Here is a 22612-nt window from a genome sequence, read left to right on the forward strand (position 1 = left end):
GAAAGGAATACGAGTGAGGTTATCAAATTTGCAGATGACACAAAATTATTCAGAGTAGTTAAATCACAAGGGGATTGTGAAACATTGGAGGAGGACTGTGAGAGATGGGAAGATTGGGCATCCAAATGGCAGATGAAATTTAATGTGGACAAGTGCAAGGTGTTATATATAGGGCAAAATAACCCTTGATTTAGTTGCACAATGTTAGGTTTCCACTTTGAAATTGTTGTCTCAGAATGCTGCAGCAGTGAAAAAAGCAAACAGAATGTTAGGAATTATTAGGAAGAGGAATGGTTAAGAAAACGGAAAATGTTATATTGCTTCTATATCGCTCCATGGTGAGACTGCACCTTGAATACTGTGTACAATTCTGGTCGCCGCATCTCAAAAAAGATATAGTTGCAATGGAGAAGGAACAGAGAAGGGCAACCAAAATAACAAAGGGAATGGAACCACTCCCCTATGAGGAAAGGCTGAAGAGGTTAGGGCTGTTCTGCTTGGAGAAGAGACGGCTGAGGGGGGATATGATAGAGGTCTTTAAGATCATGAGAGGTCTTGAACGAGTAGCTGTGAATCGGTTATTTACACTTTTGGATAATAGAAGGACCAGGGGCACTCCATGAAGTTAGCAAGTAGCACATTTAAAACTAATCAGAGAAAATTCTTTTTCACTCAATGCACAATTAAGCTCTGGAATTTGTTGCCAGAGGATGTTGTTAGTGCAGTTAGTGTAGCTGGGTTCAAAAATGGTTTGGATAAGTTCTTGGAGGAGAAGTCCATTAACGGCTATTAATCAAGTTTACTTAGAGAATAGCCACTGCTATTAATTGCATCAGTAGCATGGGATCTTCTTGGTGTTTAGGTAATTGCCAGGTTCTTGTGGCCTGGTTTGGCTTCTGTTGGAAACAGGATGCTGGGCTTGATGGACCCTTGGTCGGACCCAGCATGGCATTTTCTTATGTTCTTATTGTTGGGAAAGAAGACCTTTGGACCTTTATGGTTTAAAGTCTGGAATTTGTACGGTAGAAATGAGTACTTCTCTTTCCTGTTGCTTAAGGGTAGGTTGTTTCCGTTTTTGTGAAGTTTGATTGACAAATGTTTCATCCACTATACCTACTTTTTGTTGGATTTTTGGAGTCTGGTTTTATTTTGGTTGCTACGTAAATTGCCCTTTCCAGAGGAATTCACCTACCATCATCAGGATGGGAGTTTCTCCAGAGAAATCTCTGGGCCAGAGAGTTCAAGTGACCCTGCCACAGTAAAGCCAGAGGAATGAATTTTCATTTTTTTCCTGGAAGGAGGAGAGAAGTAGGAAGTAAGGAGAATTGTGGCACCCATCCCAACATATCATCAGGATATTCTGGGAGGAGGCAGAATAAAGACTTAAGTCGTCTATTCAAGACTTCTGGATTAAGGTATGAGAAATGAGACTTTGAGTTATGCCATCCAAACTTAATTCCAGTATCATGTCCACCATTTTGAGAGGATACGCCAAAACTGCTCCTGAAATTGGGATGGGCCCTGGAAACAAAAGATCAGATTAAAGCATCAGTACGGAATCATAGATTTTTGGGAAGAGGATTATGCAATGGAATGTAAATTTGTAAATTTGTAAATTGTCATTCATTTCACCTTCTTTCTTTTTTTTTTTTCCATTTAATAGGATTTATTAATCACTTAACACAATAATGGCCGAAGCAATGTACAATAAAACATTCATAAAATTAAGTGTAAAAGATATATAACAAAATAAAAACAAAGCACAAAGACATCATTACATAAAAAACATCGCCTTACATTCAACTATCTGTAAAGTTATGTCAGAACTGTATCCTGAGTCCAGCTTGATTATTACTGTGGATATTAAAGACTATAATGATGCTCAGGACCTTGGAGAGAAATTTCTCTTCTCTCGCACCCCCCTACTTCCCTAAGAGGGAATCGTGTAATGTATAGGAGGACATCAAAGTGTGCCCTTGGACTCCTCAGTGAGGACTTTAGCCCAAGAGTTACAGCTTAAGGCATTTCCTTGATGGTGGAGATACCATTAATATGATTGTGGGGTCCAGTTTTATGTCATGAAGTAATATCTCAAGGTTACAGGTGTTATGGGTTATGATAAATATTGACATGGGACATTGCTTTTGCTTTTTGTTTTTAGCTTCTTAATCTTTTTATTGAAGATTAGCCTCTTACTCTGTATGGGGAACCCCTTTAGATTTGTGAGCTTAGAGAGAGATACTAGGAAAGTTTCTTTTTATTTCGAATTGTGTAAATTGTTTTGCTTTAATGCATTTTCTTTTCCTGTCTTTCAAATCTGTATTTAATGGAGCATGATATCAAATTTAATAAATATATATTTTTTAAAGTGTCTAGCATTAGTGTGTGGTCAGCTTTGTTCACCTTCTTCTCTCCCCTCTCCCAAAAAAAAAAAAATTACAAATTCTTTGCTGAATGTTTTGTGTATTATCAGGGTTGAAGAAAAACTGTTTGATGTTCCCTCGCTCTCTTAAAAACAAAGCATAGTGTTGGCTATAGTTTGTCTAATTTCCTCTATTCTTATAAAACATTCCTGAAGTCTGACATTTAATCCAAGACTTTGCAGTGTGCAATTAGTGTCCTATTACCAACCTATAACTCTCTATTTCACTGACAGACAATCATTAATGAATTAGGATAATGCTAGCTTGTTTCAAACTTGCTAAATTTCTTTTTATTATTCATGTTGGACAATAGAAAATTGTAATCTTTGTGTTTCAGTTGTATTCCTTGTTTACCGTTTTCTATATTAAAAATGAGCCAAGCTTCTATGATATAACATGACATAAAAAATATACAGTGGTATAGCCATTGATAGCCAGGCATTATTCTGCCTGTTAACTAGATTTGTTGATTATTGCAAAGTGACTTATTACGCATCACTTGGAATCATATAACACACAGCTTTGCATGGAAATAAAAAAGGGACTATTCAGAATGTTTACCAAATCAGAACACACCGGCATAAATATAAGAAACAAATTTGGATTGTAAGCCCTCTGGGGACAGGGAAATACTTACGGTACCTGAATGTAATCTGCCTTGAAGTGCTGAAAAATTTGAATGTTAATCTAAGCAATAAATATAATAAATTAGCCATTTTTTTAACTTAAATTAGATTAAATGCTAGCAAAAACTTGGTGGTTTTTCTTGTTTGTTTTGCAATTTGTTCTAAACCTCTTACCTAATGCCCTTGTTCTTTTTTATTCAGGCAGAAACTAATCCTGCATGATGAGAGCATCCCTGTAATCATGAATACTTATTTTTGCCAGAAAATCATCTCGCAAGAAAATGTGGAAATGAAAGACAGAACACAGTGTCCAGAAAAGTTACTTGTAGCAAGAAAAATACCAACATCATTGGCTCAGATATTCAATTTAAATAGTACCAAAGACAGAGCAAACCAGGAATCTGCAGTTAATCAGGTGAACTTTACTGCCTTCTGTTGTGAAGTTATTTGAATTTATCACTATTGTAATAAACCAGATGCTGCAGAGCCATAACAAAAACAAAAGTACTGACTGCTCTGATCTTCACATCCCGGATATGAATTGCAGGAGGTGATGCAGCTTCTGGATGTCATGGTAACACTTTTTGTGGGGAAATTTAACGCAAGAACTAACACAGGATAAAATACAGTTTGCTGGACCACTGTATGATCAGTAACCAACATGTGATGTTAAAAAGCAAAAAAAATTCTTTCATATCTACCATTTATTTACTTAAAAGTTTTAAACATAATGCTCAATTCAGAACAGAAGCTATTTTCAGAAAGTCTGTTTATGTGAAAAGTTCCATTTTCTTTTCCAGTAGTTAGATATGAAAAGTAGAAAATAAATTTTAAAAAAGGCAAAGGGCTCAACCAGTCTGAGAGAGAAATGGGGATAGTCACATGAACAGTTTGTATAACACTCTATAGCAGTGATTCCCAACCTGTGGTTCTCTCTGCCAGACCATAACTGGGGGTCTACAAGCTATGGTGAGAAGACAATAAATTCCACACTAAGAAAAAGCCTGACAGGCCGCTGGCGAACCTCATCTCGCCAGTGGCTGAAGGATGAAGGAACCGTGGGAGCCGTCGGCGCACCCCATCTCACTGGTGGCTAAAGAATGGAGGAGGCAATGGAGCTGCCATCATACCCATCCCACTGGCAGCCTAAGTGAGGAGGCGGCCATGGGACCCCTACAGATTCCAGGAAAAAAAAGAGGGAGAGGCCTGGGTGAAATAGAGAGTGTGTGAGCCTGTGTGAATGAGAGAGCGGGGAGCATGTATGCACGCATGTACATGTATGTGAGTATTGTTACGATTAGCGGTGCTCACTATGGGACCTGCAAGTCGCTTCACTCACCCCTATCGTTGCCACAATGTCCCAGCTCTCAGGTGCCGGCGCAGTCGCAGCGCTGATGCAGCCTTCGGTCTCCAGCAATGCTGCCTGCATGCCGCCACCACTTTCTGGCTCCTGCCCGATGTCTTCATAGGTGCATGCGTGCTCAGTGCACTGTCTCTTAAAGGGAACATGGTGGGAAATCCCCGTGGTGCCCTCTGATTATGTCATAAGCTTCCACTATTTAAGATAGCCCAGTACTCCCCCTCGATGCCTTAACAGGTTTCCTGGCGTCCTTATGTCCCAGTGCATGTTGCTTCCCTTGCTTAGTTCTTGCCTTGCTTGTGTTCTTGTCTTGTCTGTGCCTTGTCTTTTTCCTGCTTGTGCCTTGCCTTGTTGGTCCTTTGCCTTGCCCAGTCCTTGCCTGTCTATCTGATTTCCCTTTGCCTTATTCTCTCAGCTTGATACTCTGGTTTTGACCTCAGCATTGGATCTGGACTTCCCTTGACGGCTACCTGGACCCTGACCCCTTGCTTCTGACCCAACTTCACTTGTATGCTGTCTGCCCTGACCTCTGGCCTGTTCCTTGTTCATATTGTCTGCTGCCTGCGCTGACCTCTAGCCTGTCTACCATCTCTGCTATACGCTGTCTGCCTCAACCCATGCTTGCCTGGATTGCCCTAGGGACCCACCTAGGTCCTGCCGGTCCCTGGAACCCAAGGTCTCAACCAGTCCAGGTTCTAGTTCACTCACCATGCTACCGCAACCGGTGACCATCACTTTGGTCTATGAAGACTCTCTCCCAGGCCACCTCACTGAAGTGATCATGCCTCTCACCCTTCAGACTGGGGTTCTCCACAGCAAGACCATCTCTCTATAAGTGATTCCATGTGCTGTGAACCCTGTCATCCTGGGCCTTCCTTGGCTTCAATTATATCAACCAGTCATTGACTAGGAATCCTGGACTTGGCCCATTGGTGACCTCCCTGCCAGGCTAAGTGCCTCTCTACCATTCGGTCACCCTACCTGGACTTCCGCCGCAATACGCAACGTTCACTGATGTCTTCTCCAAGAAACGGGCCCACCGGATGTTAGACTGTGCCATTGACCTCCTTCCCTGCAAGATCCTGCGCCGAGGTTGGGTGTACCCGCTATTGGCCCCCAAGACTCAGGCAATGAGCCTCTACTTCAAGGAAAACTTGGACCATGGATTTATCCACCCATCTTCCTTGCCTTCTGGGGCAGGCTGCTTCTTCGTTAATCAAAAAGGACAGTTCACTTTGCCCCTGTATTGATTACAAGGGACTCAGTTCCATCACAAGAAAAAAACCTCTACCTGCTTCCTTTGATCTTGGAGGCACCCAAATCTGCACTGTTGGACCTTTGAAGAGCCTGTAATCTAATCAGGATTCGTCAAGGTGGTGAATGGAAGACTGCCTTTAACACCTTCAATGGTCACTATGAGTACTTAGTAATGCCTTTCAAGCTGTGCAACGCCCCAGCGATATTTCAGTTCACAATGAATGAGACTTTTCGGGACCTACTTTATTCCCATGTGGTTGTCTACTTGGATGACATCTTGATTTTCTCTGGGACTTGTCAGAGCATCGTGGCCATATGAAGCAAGCCCTACAGAGACTTCATGAGTACAGGTTCTGTGCTAAGCTGGAAAATTGCATCTTTGAACAACATTTCTCCTACAGAGCTCAGTATGGATCCCACCAAAGTGAAGACCATCACCGAATGGCCACATCCAGTAGAGCTTATAGTTGTGCAACACTTCTTGGATTTTGCCAACTGTCATAGGCAGTTTATTCCTAATTACTCCTTGCTGGCTGTGCCACTTACTGCCCTAACGAAGAAGGGAGAAGACACAAAGAATTGGCCCATGACCGCCATTCAGGCCTTTGAATTACTCAAGAAAGAGTTTACATGGGGTTCTTACCTCCACCATCCCCATCCTTCCAAGCCGTTCATTTTGGAGTTTGATGTGTCCACCCCTAGGGTGGGCGCTGTCCTCCTGCAGCATAACCATAACGATACTCTGGTGACTTGCTCATACTTCTCCCAAAAATTTTCATCGGTGGAGAACTACACGATTAAGAGACCGTGATCTTCTAGTGGTTAAGATGGCCTTGGAGGCATTGCGATGCCCCCTAAAAGGGGCTAAATTTCCGGTGACCATCTATATGGACCACAAAAACCTGGAGCACATAGCCAAAGCCCAGAGACTCAACACTAGACAAGCTCCAGTGGTCTTTAGTCAGTTCAATTTTGAACTATATTATCTGGCTGACAAGAACCCCGCTGGGCAGAAGCTCTCTCCTGGTCCTTTGACACGGACGGAATGCAGGATCCTCCACAGTCTACCATTGACCCTGCCAAAATTGTGACTGCAACTGCCTTTATGGTCCCCCCAGGGAAGACCATGGTACCTCAATGCGTGCCTCAAAAGTTACTGGAATGGGCGCATGACCCCCATCTCTCTGGTCATCTTGGCATCACTCAGATTCTGGAACTCTTAGTATGACACTATTGGTGGTCTCAGTTAAAAACTGACGTGCACCTCTATGTGGCGTCCTGCCCAACATGTGCCATCCATGTTGGGAGAGGGGGGGGTGTCATAACTGCTGCCAGTCTCCACAGGCCATGGACACATGTGGCAACAGACTTTGTCTGCGACCTCCCTCTTTCTAGCGGAAATACCACCATCTGGGTGGTGGTGGACAAATTCTTGAAGATTGCCCATTTCATTCCCCTGCTTGGTCTCCCATCCATTCCTGAACTGGCCAAGTTGTTTCTGTAGCACAACTTCCACCTGCATGGTCTAACCTGCCATATCCTTTTTGACCGGGGATTTCCAGTTTACCGCCCACTACTGGAAAGCTTTATGTCAAAAATTTGGGATCACCCTGGATTTTATGTCTGACTCCTACCCACAAACAAATGGACAGACCAAGAGGGTAAAACAGTAACTTGAGGCGCTCCTTCATGTCTATGTCAATTTAAGACAGGACAATTGGACTTCTCTGCTCCCGTAGGCCGAGTTTGCCCACAATAATCATATAAACCTTGTCAGGTCATCACCCTTCCAAATTGCCTTCGGATACTATCCACATGTTCCAACTTCACCCAGCATTGGATTTATTTTTATTTTATTTGAGGTTCTTTATATACCGCCATTCGTTTAGTAACATCATGACGGTTCACATATAAACAAAGTTTCAGCAGCAGTGCTAGAACAGATAGAAAATAGCAGCAGTGCTTTACAATTAACGTTCAATTAAAGAAAGACCATTAGAAAATTTTAACAATGCTTAACTAGAGCAACTGAAGTAAGATATATGGCAATATAAAACAGGCGTAATAGTAATAAAATAATTACAATAGGTAGATGCATGAATTATATACAAATGGTACCAGTGGATACTTGCCAGGCGAATACCAGACCGGTCAAGAACTTCTGAACTTATGGCAAAAGACTCATCAGCTCTTGACCCAAGCGGCTAACCATTACAAGACCCAAGCGGACAAGAAGCGATGCCTCACATCCTCTCTGCAACCAGGAATATTAGCAGGCTCAATACAAAAAGCCTTTGGCTACAAATGCCTTTGATGAAATTTTCTCCTTGCTTCATTGGGCCATTTCAGATCATATGGCAACTGGGCCCAGTGGCCTACAATCTCCGCTTGCCTCCTTTCCTTTGGATCCACACGGTCTTCCACATTTCATTATTGAAACCAGCCTTGTTCTCTTGTACATTTACACAGGTCGATAGGGAGGAAAATGCTGAATATGAGTTGAAGGAGATTCTTGATGCTCATATGGTTCGGAACAAGCTCCAGTACTTTATTGCATGGAAGAAAATTCATTGGAGCATGCCTCTAATCTCAGAGTCCCCCAAGTGATCTGGGACTTCATCAAAGTTTCCCCAAAAAGCTTGACCCAGGAATCGGGGGGGGGGGGGGGACTGTTACGATGGCGCACGGTTATAGCCCGCAAGCTGCCTCATTCACCCCCAATGCCGCCATGATGTCTCAACTCTTTAGGTGCTGGCTCAGTCACAGCGCTGACACGATGACGCAGCCTTCGGCTGCCTGCGTAGTCCAGATGCTGCTAGCACTCTGGCACCTTCTAGCTCCTGTCCAACATCCTCATAGGTGCGGGCACGCCAGCATACTGCCTATTAAAAGGACCATAACAAGACTTCCCCCACACGGTACCCTCTGATGAAGTCATTGGCTTCTACTACTTAAAATGGCCCAGTACTCCCACTCGATTCCTCAGCAACAGGTCTCCTGATATTATGTCCCAATGTGTGTTGCTTCACTTGCATAGTCCTTGCCTTGCCTGTGTTCTTGTCTTGTTCCTGCTTGTGCCTTGTCTCATTGGTCCCTTGCCTTGCCTGGTCCTTCTCTGTCTGTCTGATTTCCCCTTGCCTTGTTCCCTCAGCTTGATTCTCTGGTTTTAACTTCCTGTATCTGGATTTCCCATGACTGCCACCTGGACCTGATCCCCTTGCTTTGGACCTGACCTCACTTGTATGCTGCCTGCCCCTACTTCTGGCCTGTTCCGTTGTTCCTGCCACCTGCCCTGACCTCTAGCTTATCTACTGTCTCTGCTGTACGCTGCCTGCCTCAGTCCACATGTGCCTGGACCTACATATTTGGATTGTCCTAGGGACCCACTTAATTCTTTTGGCTCTTGGACCCCAAGGGCTCAACCTGCAGGGAATGGGGTTGGTATAGGCAAAGTTCCAGTCCGTTACATCACAGGTTTCCCTGCCAATTGATGGGATGGAAGTAGTGGGCTTGCTCACTTGGTAGCACCAACCACCCCTTGGTAACAAGGGTCCATATTTCCAACAAGCTTTACAGGCATGTGTGTGTAAGAGAGAGGGAGCGTGTGTGTGTGTGTGTGAGAGAGAGAGAGAGAGGAAGCATGTATGTGTGTGAGTGAGAATGAATATGTTCGTGTGTATATGAGAGAGAGGAGAAAGTTTGGGCACCCCCCACACACACTTCATAAGAAATTGCCATACACGACTCAACCTACAGGGAATGAGGTTGGTAAAGGTGAAGCTCGTGACCAGTCCCATCCCAGGGTACATATGCTAGCTTTCAGTGTGGGCCTGAAGGGTTCACTTCCTAGGCTGAGTCAACCACACCACAGCCCACGGATCCAATTCCCTAACAGATTGCTGAGGCCATGGACCTAGCAGACCTGTCCACCTTTAAGGACATCCCAGGACTAACCCAGAGCATCCAGCAGTAGTAAAGGATCCTGGACCAGGTAACTAGCGTGCTTTAAAGACTGGCTGTAAGAATGGATGCCATGCAATCGCCAGCCCTGTGCCGGCTCCATCACATGCGGTTCTGAGGCCAATTCCACAGTTGCCATTGCCTCCCCGTTATAGCCTAAGAAATGCAGAGACTTCTTGAACCAGTGCAGGATTAACTTTGAACTCCAGTCAGCCCTGTTTCTTACTGATCAAACCAAGGTAACATACATCCTTTCACTCCTGAGTGGTACGGCCCTTGCGTGGCCCTCCCACTTGAGGATCCCCAGCTCCAAGATCTACAGGAGTTCCTCCGCTAGTTCTGCCTCTTTTTCGACAAATCAGGCCATACCTCTTCCATAGCAGCAGAGCTCCTTCTTATCCAACAGGGCACTTGCACCGTAGGAGAGTACATGATCCAGTTTCATATTCTTGCTTCAGAATTACATTGGGGAGAAGATAGCTTGATAGCCATCTTCTGGCCAGATTAAAGATGAGCTAGTGAGCCACAATGTCCCATCCACCTTGGATGCCTTGCTTGCTCTATCCACCTGGGTAGATTGGAGATTTCAAGAGCAGGCTTAAAGAATATAGGGCCTCCCAGCGGCCTATCCGGCTGGCCCCCTAATTCCAGCACCCTCCTGTGACCCCGCCCAGTCAGGAACCGAAGTCAGCTGAGGAACCCATGCAATTGGGATGTTCAAAACTTTCTCAGGAAGAGAAACAGTGGTGACGAAAGCTCAGATTGTTTCTGCGCTGCGCTAGCCATAGTAACAGCAGAAAAAGACCAAATGGTCTATCCAGTCTGCCCAGCAAGCTTCCCATGGTAGGAACTGCTACTCTGTGCAGGTTACCCCCATGCATTCTGTTATAGGTAGTAACTGCCACTCCATGCAGGTTATCCCCAAGCTTTTTGTTAAGGGTAGCAATAATTACTATCCAAACCAAGCAACTGTCAAACCCATTACAAAATTGTTAGCAATGTTTATTTAGGGTAAGGAGCCTTCATGATAATTTAGACAATGCTGCTTGAATGTGCTTTGCTTTTGGACTTGGCCAAAGAAGCTGTCCTACGTTTTATCCCTAATGTCTGCATATCAGTACCCCGGACCATAAAAGTCAGGGCCCAGCATGGTCTGTCATCTGAATCCTGAGCTTTGTTCCTGTCTGCATATCAGTATCCCAAACTGTAAAAGTCAGGGCCCAGTGTTGGCTGTTGTAAGAATCCAATTCTTCTTTTACCCCTACTGTTAAAGCACAGGGAGATGTTGTAATTGCGTCACAAGCATCAAGGCTAACTGGTTATGGGTAGTAATCCCAAGGCCTTCTGTTAAAAGTAGCAACTGCTGCTCTGTGTAGGATACCCCATGCACCCTTTTCTTCATTTCCATCCCCTAGTCCACAGTGTTTATCTCAGACCCTTTTGAATTCATTTACTGTTTTCATCCTTACCACCTCTTCTGGAAGCTCAGTCAAGGGCACTTAGCCTCTCTTTGCTCTTAGGGAAACTCCCACACCTAGAGTTGGTTGGAAAAGCAACCCTAGGTTGGATATCCTCCTCTCCACAACTGCTGATACAGTTGATACAGTTTCCTCTACTCCAGAGCAGGTGGGAACTTTATTAAAGAATCACTGGTCCTCCAGCATGGTACACTCACAAGTACTCTGGAGAATGTGGTCATCACGTTCTCTGTCTAAGGGGATCTTCTTCCAGGCCAGTTTACCTATATGATTTTGCCACTCACATTTCAGATGGGCCTTCTCCATAAGGAAACTCTCTCCTCCTATGTAATCCCTAAGGCAGTCAACCTATCATTCTGGGACTACCTTGGCTCCAACTGCACCAACCCGTCTGTCATTGATTGGAACACATTACATCTGGCATGCCTGGGGCCTTATGTGTGCCAAGACATGTCTCTCTACAGCTCTGCTCCCATTTGCCTTCACTGTGGCTATGATTATGCTGGGCCTACCACCCCAGTTCACTGCTTATGCAGATGTGTTCAACAAGCACCAGGCGCAGAGACCTTCCCCCACATGGGTCTTATTATTGTCCTATAGATCTCCTGTCAAGGAAGATACCTCTGCAGGATAGGGTATACCTGCTATCCGTTCCAGAGGCCACTATCATGTCACAATACATGAAGCCTCTTTCCAAATTTTCTTTTATCTGCCCTTCCTTCTTACCAGCTGGGGTGGTTTTTTTTCTGGGTTGGTAAAAAAAAAAAAAAAAAAGACAGGTCTCTCAGGCCTCAACGCCATCACTAAGAAAAACCAATATTCCTTGCCCCTTATCCCAGACTTCTTCAATCGCCTACAAGGAGCAAGGATTTTTACCAAACTTGATTTATAAGGAGAGTATAATCTCATATGCATACGTGTGAAGGAGGTGAATGGAAGACTGCATTTAACACAAGGAATGCCCACTACGAATACTTGGTCATGCCATTTGGGCTATTTAATGCCCCTGTAGTATTTCAGCACATGGTTAATGAGATCTTTCAGGATGTTTTGCACTCCCATGTGGTGATATTCTCATATTCTCCCACTCACTGAATCAACACCAGGAGTGTATTACAGCATTTGTGGGAACACCATCTATATGCGAAATTGGAAAAATGCACGTTCGAGCAGGAAGAGTTTCCCTTCTTGGGTTCAATCATCTCCCGGCACAGGTTTCACATGGAACCCACAAAGGTAAAAGCCATCCTGGAATGGCCTCAGCCCATGGGACACATTTTCTATTATAGACAATTCATACCTGGCTGCTATTCTCTTGCAGTTCCCCTCACTGCTCTTACCAAGAAGGGTATGGATACTAGACACTGGCTGGAAGAGGCCATCTGGGCCTTCCAGTCCCTCAAATGAGCATTCTCACAGGGACCTTGTCTGAGGCATCCAGACCCTGCTCAACCTTTCATTGTGGTGGTAAATGCCTCTACCCATGGGGTAGGGGCTCTCCTCATCCAACACAATGACCAAGAGACCCTTCTACTATGCTCTTTTTTCTCCTAGAAGTTTACAACAGCAAAAAAAAATTATACTATCGGGAACTGCTTGCTGTGAAACTTGCACTAGAGGAATGGTGCCATCTCCTACAGGAAGCTATACATCCAATCACTATTTACACCAATCACAAAAGCCTGGAGTATTTACAACAGGCACAATGCCTCAACCCTCAGCATGTCATATAGTCACTGTTCTTCAATCACTTCAACTTTGAGCTTTGTTACAGACTCTCTCCTACTCTTTCCAGGCTGATGATATCCCAGAGCCTCCTCTCCATATTTTAGATCCAGCAAGGATAATTGCCACAACAGCAATACAAGTTCCATCCAGTAAGATGGTAGTTCACAAGCGACTCGGTGAAAATGTATTCAAATGGAGCCATGACTCTCGTGTTGAAGGATATCTTAGGGTTGCCCGAACCCTCAAACTCCTCCTTTATCACTATTGGTGGCCCCAGGAGACCAATGTAAAACACTATGTAGAATCTTGTCTTACCTATGCCCAGCACAAGAGCTTATGTGCTCAACCTTGGTAGCTGTTACAGCCATTGCCAGCACCTGAACAACCTTGGACCCAACTGTCCACTGACTTTGTCACAGTCTTCCCTCTGGGTTGTGGTGGATCGATTTTCGAAGATAGCTCGCTTCACGCAACTCTCTGGCTTGCCATCCACACCGGAGCTGTCTTGTCTCTTTGTGCAACATATCTTTCGCCTTCATGGAACATCATTTCGAGCCAAGGCATTCAGTTCATGGCCTGCTTCTGGAGGGACCTCTGCAGAAAGTTAGGAATCAGTCTGGGCTTTATATCTGCTTACCCGCAAGGAAATGGACAAACAGAATCAATTAAGTCCTCAAGAACTATACTTCAATGAATGGCAGGATGACTAGGCTACTCTTTTCTCATGGTCAGAATTCTGCCATAACTACATGGGAAGTTCCACAGGTTCATCACCTTTCCAAACTGTCTTTGGCAAACACCCTTGGGTCCCTCTCCCGTCCCGCTCTCTGAACCCTGCCTAGCAGCCAATACTGCAAGTCAGGATCTCAAGAACCTCTGGCAAAGGACCAATCAACTGCTCAGCAAGGCAGCCCACCTTTTCAAAAAGCAGGCAGATAAGAAACAACAACCAGCCCTGCAATTTAAACCAGGAGATCTAGTTTGGTTGAGCAATCAAAAATCTACAAATTAATATACTCTCAACTAAATTTGTACCCAGGTTCACTGGGCCCTTTCCCATTCTACGATAGGTTGGAGCCGTAGTGATTCAGGTGAAGTTACAACCCATGCTGAAAGTACACAATGTGTTTCATGTCTTGCTGCTAAAACTCTTAAATTCTCTCCTTACCATCATGACGACCTCCCAAAACCATGAAAATGTTATCTGAGGGGGACACAGAGTTTGAAGTGCAAGAGATATTAGACTGTAGGAGATGACAGAACCAAGTCAAATACTTGATCTCCTGGAAACATTTCGGACCAGCAGAAAACTCATAGGAGTCTGCATCCAATCTTCAAGCCCCCCCTGATGGTGCTAATTTTTTACCAACAATTTCACCAGAAACGTAAAGCCAAGAAACCTGGGGAGGGGGCTTAGAAGGGGGAGGTACTGCTACGTTTGGCCAGCTGTGGGAAGGTCCCGAGATCAGCCACACTTACCCCAGGATAGCTCCAATGATGATGATGCCATCGCTATGGCAAGGACACCACCACCATGCTCTTCCTGCCGATCCCCTTAGGCATACTCACAGCACATGCCAGAACTTGAAGACCCTGTGGTGTGGGCCTAAGGGGTTCACTCCCTAGGCTGCGTCAATCGCATCACAGCCCAAGGGTCCACTTCCCTAACACTCCATCAGTCCTTGCTGGTCAGTCTCTCTCTCCCCCCACCAGTTGATCTCCATCAGTCTGTCTCTCTCTTCCACCCTGCCAGTTTCTCTCTCTCTTCCTCCACCAGACTATTTCCCCCAGTCACTCCAGATCTAGATAGATCCAGCTGTGTGGCTGCCTATAGCTTACTTTATTTAAACCATCTTATATTCTGCAATTTCCATATTGCTCAACATGGATTCCAGTAAAACAAACATAATAAAACAGAAATAAGATGCATAAAATAGTAAAATATACATTAATATGGAATGGTTTGCTTACAGCATCACATACGGTGTGCCCAATTAGGTGATGGGTAGCACCATATGACACTTTCTTACATAAAGACTGCCCACCAATCCTATGAAAGGACTGATATTAGCAATGAAGCTACACTATGCACTGAATATGAGTACATTCTTGCACATTTAAAGGTGAATTTTAAAAGACCGATGCACGCCAAAATTAGGGGATGTGGTAATATGTTGGGCTCGTGCGTGCCAAGCAGATTTTTAAAGCCTCCTAGTTACATATTTAAATGCCACTTTGTGCACATCGGGGAACTTCTCAAAAAGCGTGGGAGCATGGGCATGGTCTCGGTGGTTTATAGGCGTTCTGGGATTTTAACGACAAATTTCCACAAAAATACTTAGCAAGCCTATATGCACCGTGGTCCCCCACCCTGTAACTTTACTTCTACTGTGGATGACATGTAAATAATAAAACAAAAAAATTTGCAGAACAGTGGGATTTTAAGGGTCAGGGCAAACAGGGGGGGAAGAAAGGCTATTAAACTAGGGGGGTTTGGAAGACCTATTCCTTAACTGGGTGAAATGGGAACAAACATGGAAAATTGGCAATGATGGCGCACATCACTAGTAAAATCCCCCCCCCATTTATGCATTAGAAGCGGGATTTGCGTGCAGAGGCACGTGCCCACTTAAAATTGAGCGTACCTATGTGTGCGGCCAGGCTATTTTATAACGTGCGCATATATGCATGTATGTTGTTAAAAAAAAAAAGCTGTGTCCCTGGGTGCGGGCTGGTGAACGCACACACATGCACCCACGCGCAGGTATAAATGTCACTGTCCCTCTGTTTATATCAGTATGCATTATTTAATAAGTTTTATATATTATGAATGAGTCTGTGGTGCATATGATTATTTCATTGTTATTACATTAATAACTTTTCTATATATGGCATATAATTGCAGATAAAAATAAAAGAGAAGCATGTGGGGGTTCACGAAATATTTGGAGGTTAAAAAGGTGTCTACTCTCCCCCCCCACCCCACCCCTCAAAAAAAAAGTTTGGGAACTCCTGCTCTATCGTATGGTTGCTGTATTAGTCTAACTAAAATGTTGGACTAACAGAAACAGTCATCACCCACACCTTGTGTGCCCTCTATTTCTGTGTGTAGATCTCAGAATTGCCAATTATTTTTGTGCACTTTCTTTTTTCTATAATCCATTCTTTAAAACAAACTCTTCAATTTTGAGATCTATCATTTGTTGTTGTTTTATGTGGCACCTATCAAAGTCTTCTGATTTGCTACAAATATTAAGAACATAAGAACATGCCATACTGGGTCAGACCAAGGGTCCATCAAGCCCAGCATCCTGTTTCCAACAGTGGCCAATCCAGGCCATAAGAACCTGGCAAGTACCCAAACACTAAGTCTATTCCATGTTACAGTTGCTAGTAATAGCAGTGGCTATTTTCTAAGTCAACTTAATTAATAGCAGGTAATGGACTTCTCCTCCAAGAACTTATCCAATCCTTTTTTAAACCCAGCTACACTAACTGCACTAACCACATCCTCTGGCAACAAATTCCAGAGTTTAATTGTGCGTTGTTGTAAGTTTGCTTTTCTAACACAACACTATGCACCGTTTCACTAATATAGCACCATGCTACCCATAATTGTTCTATTAAATAGTTTTTTGGGTTTTTTTTTTGGGGGGGGGGGCTATCTCCTCCTCCTTTCTTTTCCAGATCATTCAGAAGCAGAGCTGGGATCTGGCTTGTTCTACTGAGTCAGACCGAGGGTCCATCAAGCCCAGTATCCTATTTCCAACAGTGGCCAAGCCAGGTCACAGGTACCTGGCAGGATCCCAAGGGGTAGACAGATTCCAAGCTGCTTATCCCAAGAATCAGCAGTGGATTTCTGCAACTCTACCTTAATAATTCTTAATGGACTTTTCCTCCAGTAACTTGTCCAAACCTTTTTTAAACGCAGCTACACTTATAGCTTTCACGACATCCTCTGGCAACAAATTCCAGAGCTTAATTATGCGTTGAGTAAAAAAATATTTTCTCTTATTATTTTTAAATGTATTTCCCAGTAACTTCATTGTGTGTTCCCTGGTACTTTTCGAAAGAGTAAACTATTGATTGTATAATTGAACCATATACCTTCATTCACAACTACTCTGGAATTCTTCCCCTATTTTAATAGATTCTCCCTCTTGCCCTCCCTCTGTTCCTCGTCTGGTCATTGTAGCAAGGGACCTGCGGCTGGATGTCATCCACCAGGGCTCATTCTGAAGCACACGATCATGGGCTGTAAATCCAGCCCCCAGGTGTTTCCCTCAGCAATGACCATGACACTCTCACCCCCAGGGGCTGCGAATGCTGCCCTTCCAGCTGACCCGGGGAATCGAACCGCGGACCCTCTGCAGAGCAGCACACAGCACTGCCACCGAGCAGCAGGGTCAGCTCCATACTATTTTGGTTCGGGTGGACAAATGCAGAAGTCTGATACATAAGCTGAACCAAAATATTTTAACAGAAAAAAAACTCCACAGGCAATTCCAGCCTCCCAAAAAGTAACCATTTTCCAGACTTTTTGCATCTCTAGTTTAATTTGTCATCTGTATTTTTCCTTTCTTACTTGATTTTCTCCATTAACGTTCTATTACTGTCTCTTCACACCGCCTTCTCTTTTAAAACAGTTTCTGGCTTTCCCTCATTTCTTCAGCCTCACTTTTTTGTTCCCTTGTCCCACCATCTATGTGTGCCTCTCTCCCCCCCCCCCCCACTTATCTCCCTCTCCCTAGAAAAAAAATTGTAAGCATCTCATGCTTCCCCCCCCCCTCAAAGAATGATAAAATGCCCCAAGTGCTATCTTTTTTTTATCTGTAAATGCCCAAATACTAAATGCAGAACCTAGATCTATAGAAACAAAGCAGGGCCACATGGCAACTATATTTTAAAAAATTAAAAAATGTATTGCTTACACAGCTTATAATTCAGTACTTTAAAATCCCTGTCTAATAATTATTAAACAGAAAATACTGGGGGGGGGGTTTTTACTTTTTCGGTCTTCTCTTGTTTCTTCTCCTGTTTTCTCATTTTCCCTTCCTATTTTTCTCCATCTCTTGACCCCATTTGTTTCTACATCTCTTTTAATCATTTTTCAAATTCTACTTCCCTCCTTCTCATAAGCACTGTTTCACCTGTTATTTCTCAATAGTTCTCCCCATTTCTTTCGCTTTTATCTCTCACCATTTTACTTCTCCCTTCCTATTCCATCTCTCTGTCTTTTGTTTTTTCCAGCTCCCCCTCCATTTCTCAGCCCTCCCAGTTCTTCATATGTATTCTCTAAATCTCCTTGGCTCTTAATCCCCTTCAACCTCCCGATTTCTCTCAACCTCTCAGCAACTCTTTTCTGTCTCTTAGCACCCAGTTTACTATTTTGTCATGCAACTGTTATCTTCCTCTTTGTCAATCTGAATACTTCAAACTCCCTCCTTCACTAACCACCCTCTCTATCATTTCCAAATCTTCCTTCAATAATTTTTAACTTCTTGTCCATTTCTCAGCCCTCTTTAGTTCCCTTTACTGACATTGTCACCCGAGTTCCTCCATCACACTTACCCATCTTCCCTGTTCCCCACACTTCTATCAATATCCCTCCAGCTCCCTGTCCATAACTTCTCTTTCTGTCTCTCTGCCCATCTGTAGGGACAGCATTACTCACCTGAGTCACTAACTGCAATGTGTGCTGTCCCCATGACTGCTGATACTTCTTCTCTTCCCATGGCTCCAATTAGTATGCGCTGCAGGGAAAGGAGGAGTAGCAATGGTGACTGTGGGTCAGCATAGATCATTAATACTGTCCTTGAGTGCAAATTGTTACATCTATAATGTTCTAGAGATTACTGTGGTGCTGCTATAGCTCTAGGTAGAAGAAATAGCAGTCCGCGTGTAAGCACGGTTTTGGGATAGGGAGGGTGTGGTAGACTGGGAAGTTAACTGACTGTGGCTGCAATAGCGCGAGGACTAGAAGGAAACGGAGGGGATGAAGGCTGGTGTAGGTGATGTGAACCTGGCTGTGTTCTTCTTTGGCTCATCATCTGTAAGGATCCTGAACCAAGCCATGTACTTGGGCCCAAATCTGATAAAGCTCACATTGATTTGTATTTTTTTTATAGCTCTCTTTATAAACGCAATGACATTCTTTGTTCACCAAATCGACTTCTGTTCGCTTTTAAATCACAGTAGCCAATGCCTTGTATATTCTTGAGAGACAGAAAGCAACTTGTGAGATGGAGAAGTAAAGCATCTTTCTAAGCAATGTTTACATTTATTTTCTGCATCATTCTTTTCCCCTTACTCCTTATTAGTAGACCATTATGAGCTAAATAAGGGTCCTTTATGATTGCAGCCCACCAATCAGGATCAGAAAACTTCTCCTGTAATTTATTATAGAAAATAAAGTCTAGGGTTAAGGAGTTGGTGCTTATGCTTAGTGAATAGTTTGATTGCATTATACTGCTACTTCCTTTTCCAGCCTGACTGCACCTTAATGTTCCACATCAAGTTTTTGAAGGTGGAAAAGTAATGCAGATGAATGACTTTGTCTTACCAGGCTGACTGTATCAATATGAGAATTCCAAGGACTGCATTTACTGAAGACAACCAAGGCAAACAAATCTCATTTCAAACTGTGAGCGACTCATTGCTTGAAGCGGTGGAAACCCAAGGCATAGCTGGTTGGAAAGGAGTGTTTGTGAGAGTAGTTGTGCAAAGAGTATATTGTCTCCCTTCACGAGATATCTGTGGAGGTCGTCTTCAGCGAATCGACTTTGTGGCCACCACGTCGTTGCCAAGTGTTAGGTGAGTTCTAAACCTTTGTTAGTTGGTTAAGAATGTGTTGTGTGTGAAGGATATTGGTTACTAGATTAAATTAAGCTTCACAGGTCAGCTTATATGGATACATGAAGAAAGATGAAGCAAAGCAGTTCAGATGGGTCCAAGATAAATAGAAATGAGAGAATGTATAGACCTTTAGTTGAAACTTGCGGGCCGATACAGTACAGTGCGCTCCGACGGAGCACACTGTTAACCTGTCATTGGACGCGCGTTTTCCCTTACCCCTTATTCAGTAAGGGGCCGAAAAAGTGCGTCCAACCCGCCAAACCTAATAGGGCCCTCAACATGCAAATGCATGTTGAGGGCCCTATTAGGTATTCCCGCACGATTCAGAAAACAAAATGTGCAGCAAAGCCGCACATTTTGCTTTCAGAAATTAGCGCCTACCCAAAGGTAGGCGCTAATTTCTTTGGGCACCGGGAAAGTGCACAGAAAAGCAGTAAAAACTGCTTTTCTGTGCACCCTCCGACTTAATATCATGGCTATATTAAGTCGGAGGCCCCGAAAAGTTAAAAAAAAGTAAAAAAAATTGAAGTCTGCCCGCGGCTGTCGGGTCGAAAACCAGACGCTCAATTTTGCCAGCGTCCGGTTTCCGAGTCCGTGGCTGTCAAACCCGCTGACAGCCGCCGCTCCGGGCCAAAAGGGAGGCACTAGGGACGCGCTAGTGTCCCTAGCGCCTCCTTTTGCCTGTTTCTACCGCTGGGCCTAATTTAAATACTGAATCGCGCGCACAGGCAAGTGGCCTGTGTGCGCGCCCGCTCTCCCGTGGACTTTACTGAATCGGCCCGTTAGACAGGAAAATGTCTGCAAGGATGTCAAGAAATACTACAGCACAAGAAAAGTGAACACAACAGACAAAACTGGTTTGATGCAGCAAGTGGTAAATGCCATTTTCAAAACTTCTACTTTTGTTACTGGCCATTTGCACAGGCATTGAATTCTCATGCATAGTTTGCAGGAAGAGTTGTTAGGTTAGTGAGTGACTTGCAAAATGTGTCATCTGTAATGTTAAAAAATAAAAATAGTAAATGTTTGAGGAAAAAATTGAGGAACATATGGAAGTATGCATGGTTTTGATTTTAGGTATGTTTCCATTTTTACTAAATTATTGAAATTATATCTATTTTGTCAGAACAGATGATCTGTAGCAGGCGTTGGCAATATTTAAAGTACTAAAAACCCCAGCAATATCTGCAGAAGGGATGTTGCTGTCTTGGGGGCTGCCCTGGGGTACAGGGAGGTGTCCTGTCCTATCAAATGAATGTGGTCTTCTGGAGGGAGGGGGGAGGATATTTCCTCTGCTAAGGCTCCAGCCCTGTCAGCCGCTGCTCTCTCTCATATCAGCAGCATTTATATTCAATAGCAAGAAATGAGTGCAGGTCAGGAACTGAGATTGATTAAACTCACAGGCCCCACCTCATGCTTGTGAGTGCATGCATGAGCATTAAGTAGTTCACCAAAACAGTCGTAATGCCAAATTAACTAAAAGTTTTATACTCTTTAGCAAATCGGGCATTAAAATTGACTATTATCCATAATTTTAATGTGGCTTTGTAAATAAAGCTTCTGCAGTCTACCAAAAAATTGAATATCCTGTGGTATTCTAGTAATTTACACTTATATAGTGTTTTTTTATTTCTACACAGCTTTCAAATTTAATTGCAGGCAGTCACTGGAAGGGCAGTAAATCATATAAGCCATACAATGTAATCACATAAACCAAGTATAGTCACAAAATTACCTTCACTATATCTACAAACTTTGTTTTTAGTCTGTACATGACCATAATTCAAGTATGGTAATTCTCACATTAGAAAGGCCATGATGGCTTGGTATATAAATATTTTTAGCATGTAATAGCATGTCCCTTGAAGAAAAATCTCCTGTGACCCAGATCCATAGAAAAACAGTAACACCAACCATGAAAGAAAGTAGAATAAGCAGATAACATTGCTATATTTTACAAAGGTACAATAGAATCATTAGACAGAGTGAGCTACTGTTTATCTTATGTAAATATTAGAACCTTCCCAGTACTGCATAGAATATCAGACAATGGACAAAGAGGGCCAATCTGTGACAGGCTTCAAATTCACAACTTCGATAAGAAGTTAATCAGATCAGCCATGCTGCTGTTCCTTATAGCATCAACAATGGCTCAAAGGTGTGACCTTACCTTGCCTAGCCTCAAGGTAGGGTGCCACACGGGAATTGTTGGTTAAAGGGAGGAACATGAGGCGTGGTTAAAGGAAATCAAAACAAGAAAGGTGGTGGTTGCATGACATTTCTTGTGATTACTTTCTCTCCCCCAGGCCTCTGTCCACCCACTCATGCAGTGCTTTGTAAGGTCCCTGTTTTGTAAACCACTCTTCTTTCTAATAACTTATATCGTGTTTTCTGCAGTGCAGCTAAGTACAAACGTTTTGACCCGGTGTTCAGTGTTTTGTTTTAGACGTGCTCAGTTCTGTCATAGATCCATACATTCACACACACAAAAACCACTGCAGCACATACCATGTAAAACCCTTGCAATACCCGTTACTTCAGCGAGAAAACTCTTATGCTTTGAAGCTTTTTCTGTATAATTAGAAGTCTTATTTCTGGCATGTCTGGGGGGGAAAAACCCTTACAGATTCCATAGCATAATTCTGCACTGACCGACTAATTGGTTTAATGGAATATCCCCTAATTGTGTGCAAAAAAACAATCAAGAAAATGAAATAGCCCTCTTGATTGTGGAGCTGGCTAGATGACAACCTGAATAGATGAGCACTGCAATGTATGAAAGGAGTCTCTTTCTTGGGGAGCTTCCCCAAATGATTTACTTAGTACTAAACAGAAAGCTGGTGTGGTTTCAGTCTCTTATTTATTTATTTAACTCTTTTTATATACCAACATTTGCACATCACATCGGTTTACATTATAACAGTA

General features: G+C 43.4%; 1 protein-coding gene across 6 annotated transcripts in view; it reads left to right on the forward strand.

Annotated features, from left to right (window-relative positions):
* SPIDR (scaffold protein involved in DNA repair) overlaps window positions 1-22612 on the forward strand; it is a 736772-nt gene that overhangs the window by 481261 nt on the left and 232899 nt on the right. For 4 of the 6 annotated variants that reach the window (XM_029591243.1, XM_029591246.1, XM_029591241.1 and 1 more), the window contains exons 9-11: window positions 1299-1415; window positions 3251-3464; window positions 19398-19645. In XM_029591243.1, coding sequence (XP_029447103.1) covers window positions 1299-1415; window positions 3251-3464; window positions 19398-19645 — 579 coding nt within the window. The remainder of the gene's footprint in view (window positions 1-1298; window positions 1416-3250; window positions 3465-19397; window positions 19646-22612) is intronic. The other 2 variants (XM_029591244.1, XM_029591245.1) reach the window with 1 other exon arrangement.

The sequence above is a fragment of the Rhinatrema bivittatum genome, chromosome 2 (assembly GCF_901001135.1).
Source record: "Rhinatrema bivittatum chromosome 2, aRhiBiv1.1, whole genome shotgun sequence".
NCBI classification, from domain to species: Eukaryota; Metazoa; Chordata; class Amphibia; order Gymnophiona; family Rhinatrematidae; genus Rhinatrema; species Rhinatrema bivittatum.